This window comes from Triticum aestivum, chromosome 5B (genome assembly GCF_018294505.1).
Source record: "Triticum aestivum cultivar Chinese Spring chromosome 5B, IWGSC CS RefSeq v2.1, whole genome shotgun sequence".
In the NCBI taxonomy this organism is placed as follows: domain Eukaryota; kingdom Viridiplantae; phylum Streptophyta; class Magnoliopsida; order Poales; family Poaceae; genus Triticum; species Triticum aestivum.
The window spans coordinates 420,431,749-420,437,172 of NC_057807.1; the positions used below are offsets into that span (position 1 = coordinate 420,431,749).

At 50.1% G+C, this 5,424-nt stretch overlaps 1 protein-coding gene across 1 annotated transcript; it reads right to left on the reverse strand.

The window, feature by feature from the left end:
• Positions 1-336: 336 nt before the first annotated feature.
• Positions 337-3,366, reverse strand: LOC123112199 (abscisic acid 8'-hydroxylase 3). The gene is made up of 7 exons (XM_044533131.1): positions 2,676-3,366; positions 2,424-2,576; positions 1,953-2,306; positions 1,784-1,862; positions 1,513-1,619; positions 1,062-1,180; positions 337-711 (listed from the first exon to the last, which is right to left on the reverse strand). Exons 1-7 carry the CDS (start codon positions 3,216-3,218, stop codon positions 549-551), a joined length of 1,518 nt encoding a protein of 505 aa, XP_044389066.1. The 5' UTR covers positions 3,219-3,366; the 3' UTR covers positions 337-548.
• Positions 3,367-5,424: the final 2,058 nt, after the last annotated feature.

The window sequence follows — 5,424 nt, forward strand, 5'->3', positions numbered from 1 at the left end:
CGAATCGGTCCTTCACTTGGCTCCCTGGCTTTCGATGAACCGCTTCTCGTTGTCGAGCAGCAACACCCTCCGCGTGGATCCTCGCCGGAGAAGGAAACCCAACCGAAAAACGAGTAGGCTCGCCGGCCATAGATCGGAGACGAAGTCAGCTCGGTAATGTGTGTCGCACATCATCAACTCACTACCTCCCTCCCAATCGATAGATCTCCCTAAGACCGTTGGGAGAGAGAGAGAGAGAGAGAGAGAGAGAGAGAGAGAGAGAGAGAGAGAGAGAGGGTGCTTTCGAGTTATGAGTGTGGTCGTAGGGGGGCTGAAGTGAATTGTTTCAATGCAATATTACGGAAAAAGGAAGCGTCATTTTATGCGTGTATCAATGACAATACATCATTGACAACATAACCACTACGGTACATGATCATCGTCATCCTAAAAAGTCGTTCTGTTGTTTCTTCTCTAATGATTTTCCTAGAGAAGAATGCCACAACAACAACAACAACAATAACAACAAAAAAGGAGAGAAGGGCCCTCTAGCTATCTACGTTGACTAATCACACTATCACTTCGTCTTCGTCGTCGTAGTTGTCATCAGTCGCGCACCCCTTCCTACCCACGCAGACGCTGTCATCCCGCCGTAACCTGGCGAGCAGGCCGTTCTGGGGAACAGGGAATGGGCTGTACTCGACGTCGTCGCTCGATCCAACAACCTCCCACCTGCAAAAACCAAGCACCAACACACATCAATCATCACCCCCATTCCTACCTAAACCGATTTAGTACCACAGCTGTCTCCATGGCAGCGAGTGATCAGCGGTAGCACAGCTCATAGGCGCCTCTACGTGCAAGGCAGGGCGGGCAGCGGAGGACCACCCGGGTTTTCATGACATGACAGGACACGATCGGTGCATGGTTGGAGTATGCGTGCCGTGGAACTGGGCGCCAGGTGAAGGGTGGCCCGGTGAATTGGCGCCACTGCACCAGCCATGGGACGTTCTTGTCCACAGGGACAAATCACAAATGGGAATATATGGAGGATCTGTGTGGAGAGGGAGGGGGGCACGCACCTGTAGCCGGTGACCAGGTGGTGGATGAGCACCAGCATCTCGAGCTTGGCCAGCTCGTTCCCGGGGCACGCGTGCACCCCGCTCCCGAACGGCGTGAAGGTGCTCGGCCGCGGCGCCACCTGCATGTTTCACCACCACAAGAAAATGAGATCCCGTAAAAAGTTGGCTCTACTAATCTGGGGAAACAAAGCCGGATTCAAGTATTCTAGATAGGGCATGTATCGTCAAGATTTAACCGTGTTCAAGTAGTGTACTTATTTAACACCGTATTCACCAGGTTACTGTTGTCGTACTCATGAATGGAGCGTATTGACTGACCAATGAAGGGCACGATTTAATGCATCGAAAGGAACAATTTTTCAGTTGCTGCTTTTTTGAAGGTCACGATTTTCAGTTTGGCCAGACGCATCCACATCGAGGTTGCACTCCGGCGAGGGCGACGCGTACGTACCTTGAATCTCGAAGGGTCGAACTTCTGTGGATCCTGGAAGTAGTCCGGGCTGTGATGGATGTTCCTGAAGAGCGGCATCACCTTCCACCCCTTGGGGATAAGAAACCCTGCACGCCAGGCAAAATTTTACGTCAGGTCGCATCATCCTCATCATCGTCGCACCGTCCCAAATTAAATCCCATGCACGGCAACGCCACGTCTACGTAGCGCCACGTCGACCCTAGCTTAGCTAGCTGCTGTGCACGTGATGGCCCAGGCGTCGCGTACGTACCTTTGTACTCCACGTCGGCCACGGCCTCCCTGAACGTGAAGGAGATGATGCTCGCCATCCTCAGGCTCTCCAAAATCACCTGCGCGCGCGTACGACGGGCGACATCGATCAGCAACCACACGGTACAAGAAAACATATAACTGTAAGCCTTGAAGTGTATGGCACGCACCCTGTGCGTCAGCGTCATGCTCCTCGTCTGCGCCCATGTCAGCGGCCGCCTCCCGCCGTCGTTGGCCTCGTGGATCGCGGCGTGCTCCGCCCTCACGGCCTCCAGCAGCTTCGGCCGGTCGTGGAGGTACTTGACGATCCAGGTGAGCACGCTGGCCGTCGTGTCCTGCGCCGCGAACAGCACGCCGATGACGTTGTCGGCGACCTGCTCGTCCGTCAACAGCGCGCCCTCGTCGCCGTCGTCACCGCCGGCCCGCGACCGCATGAGGCAGCCGAGCAGGTCGTCGCCGGGCTCGCCCCGCTCCCTCCTCTCGTGCAGGATGTCGCTCAGCACGCCGTTCAGCCGCCGCCTCGCCTGCATGCGCTTTTCGTCACATGGCATTCGTGTATATTGTTGTGCTGCTGATATTAAAGACGTATACACCACGACGACGAACGTGACGAAGGCGCACGGTTTTCGTCGGTTGCTTACCTGGATCGCCTTGTAGTATAGCGTCCCGGGGAAGCTGTTGGGGAAGGAGTTGTAGCCTTTCTCCACGACGGCGTAGTTCCGCCGGAGCTCCTCCTTCCGCCGCTCGTCCAGCCGCCCGCCGAAGATCGTCACGATGCCGACGTCGAACGAGAGCTGACGAAAACAACATATGCACTGATTAATATCCAACACTAGCGCTGTTCTGGACAGCAACTACACGCGCAGCTGAGCGAGTTAGCTGCTATAGCTTACCCTCTTCATGGCGTGGAAGGTGCTGGCGACGTCGCCGTCCGCCCAGGCCGCGAGGGTTGCCCGCACGGCGGCCTCGATGTCCGGCACGAGCTTGCGCAGGGCCTCGGGGCCGAGCGGGCCCTGGACGAGCCTGCGGAGACGGAGGTGGTAGTCGCCCTGGTGGAAGAAGAGCGCCGACGGGCCGATGAGGCGCTCCTTGCTCCGCGGGTACGTCGGCTTGAACAGGTTTGCCCGCGACACCAGCACGAACCGCGCCGCCTCCGGGCTCGCCAGCATCACGCACGGGCAGCCGAGGAGGTGCGTCTTGAAGATCTCGCCGTACCGCTTCTGCTTGGAGGAGAGGAAGACGCTGGGGTCCTGGGAGTAGAGCTGGAGGGTCTCGCCGATGTAAGGCAGGCCCATGGAGCCAAGGGGCAGCTTGAGGGCGGCTTGCTCATGGCGGCCATGAGCGCAGCCCTGGCGTTGCCGCCGGATTACGTGGTGGGCGTAGGACACGATGGCCGCAGAAATGAGGATGCACAGGAGGAGGAGGAAGAAGGCCATCCAAATGATCCTTGAGAAGGATCACTTAGACCAGCGAGGTGCTCTGAGCTTGCTGTGTGCTAGCTTGTGTCTATAAATCTGCGCTGCTGGCAGAGGAGAGCTGTGAGGTCGAGGAGAGTGAGGAGAAAAATCTTCGGTGGATCTTTCGAATGGTGGAGGGCGTGGGAAGGCCTCGCCGCGGTATTTATAGATGGGGCCGGAAAGCGAGAGGCCAATTTGGAGGCTCTTGGGCTGCTGGGCTGGCAAGCCTAGGTGTGAAACGTCAAAGTGAAGAGGACAATTTTTCTTCTTACATTGTTGCATTTTTCACAGCTTCATATGGTGAAACCCAAAGTCAAGTTGCATTACAAGTTCAGCACCGGCGAAAGAAAAACAGGCTGCTTCCGCTGATGCTTGCAGAGCTAGTATTTGCCCAAACCAAGGGTAAGCTTTAAGAGCTCACACTTTATTTATTTATTTATTTATTGAAGAAGAAAGAGATCACACTTTTTTATGGCAAACATGACTAATCAAGTAATCAGAGAACTACCACTATCAAAATGTGGGCATGAGACACGCACGCACATAGTTGGCAGCTAACATTTGACTCATCACTTTAGGACTCCTTGGATTTAAAAAGATTTGATAGGTTCTAAATCTTGCAAATGATATGTACTACGGTGATTAAGCATGCGTCGGGAGTAGAAATTTCGCATGTGATTTATTGTCGATGGTGTTTGTTTCGATCTTGCATTTCTGCAAACACATTTGCACAAGGTTTTCTCATTATGGAATAGCAGGAATTTTTTTCCATTGCATAAAAAAAGCTGGAAACTGCAATGCAATGAGAGAGAGAGAGAGGGAGAGAGAGAGAGAGATAGAGATAGAGAGAGAGAGAGAGAGAGAGAGAGAGATGTTATCCATTGTGCCCCTATTTTGCATGGTGTGTACTGTGACAATCGAATGTGTTTGATACTCTGGTGGATTACGATAATCTTGTTTTCTAACTTCATTTTGCCTATTTTAATGTTTGTTTGCTTGAAAAAAGCTTTTATGGCTAATTTTCTACAACAGTTCATAAAATAAGCGCATCACAACATAGTTCAATCACCGCAAACTAGGCCTCCAAGTCGTCTAGATAAAAGTAGTTTGGGAACAATGAATACAAGTTATGTAAAGTAAAATGCCAAACGGTTCAAGTAAGTGTACACGTGCAGTGACATAGAAAATGAGAAATGCACCAACACATGTAAAGTGTCACATGTAAATAAAATTTAGCCTTGCTAATCACATGTAAATAAACTTTAGCCTCGCTAAAAGTGTTTCTCTCTCATAAACCACCCGAAAGGAAGATATATTTAGCACTAAGCGTATGATATGGACATGGATCATAATCGAAGGTGTAATTAGTTCTGGTACTGATTAGATCACAAGTATGAGATTAAGAGATAATTTTACGAAACTTCAATCATGAACCGTTCCTTAAAGTATTTTGGATAGATCAAATCAAAGTTCCCTACCAGCTTGTTTTACAAAAGAGCTAATTCCATTGTTTACCCTCAATTTTGAGCTTTGTGACAGATTTTACCCCATTTTGGCAAAATTCTCAATTTATACCCCATTTAGCCAAAATTGTGCTACATTTTACCCCATAGCCCCCCCCCCTGATTTACTGCCGAGTTTTTTTTTTTTTGCTCTGGCTTGGTGTGTGGTTTTTGTTTTTGTGAGAAACGGTCGAGCGCACCGCACCTTGTCACACCATTCATATTGGTGAAATGAAGCAGAGATATTTGCTAAGTTGGAGTAATAAAACATCATGCGATTTGTCCTCGCAAGAGTTCCGGAGCAAATAGCCCCTGTTGCAAGATTTATGAAGTCTCATTGGTGAATAGCCAAATATGGTTCCTCCAAAAAAAGGAAATAGGCAAATAATGCGCACTGTAATGCAAAGTTGTAGCACCTTGTACTTCCAGTACTCCGGTTTACAATGCATGCGCTTACTCCTAAATCATCAATTTGACCAATGAAATACGAGTTATATGACATAAAAGGTAATACATATTTGAAACAAGTTTGTGAATGTATGCTTTTTGTGATTTATAAATCTTATTATGTTGATCAAATTGAGGATCCAGAGATACTAACATGCGCGAGAAAAGAATAAGACAGTATACTGCATTGAACACATAGCTCGAGAGTAGAAGTAGCACGTGTGTATGTATGTAAT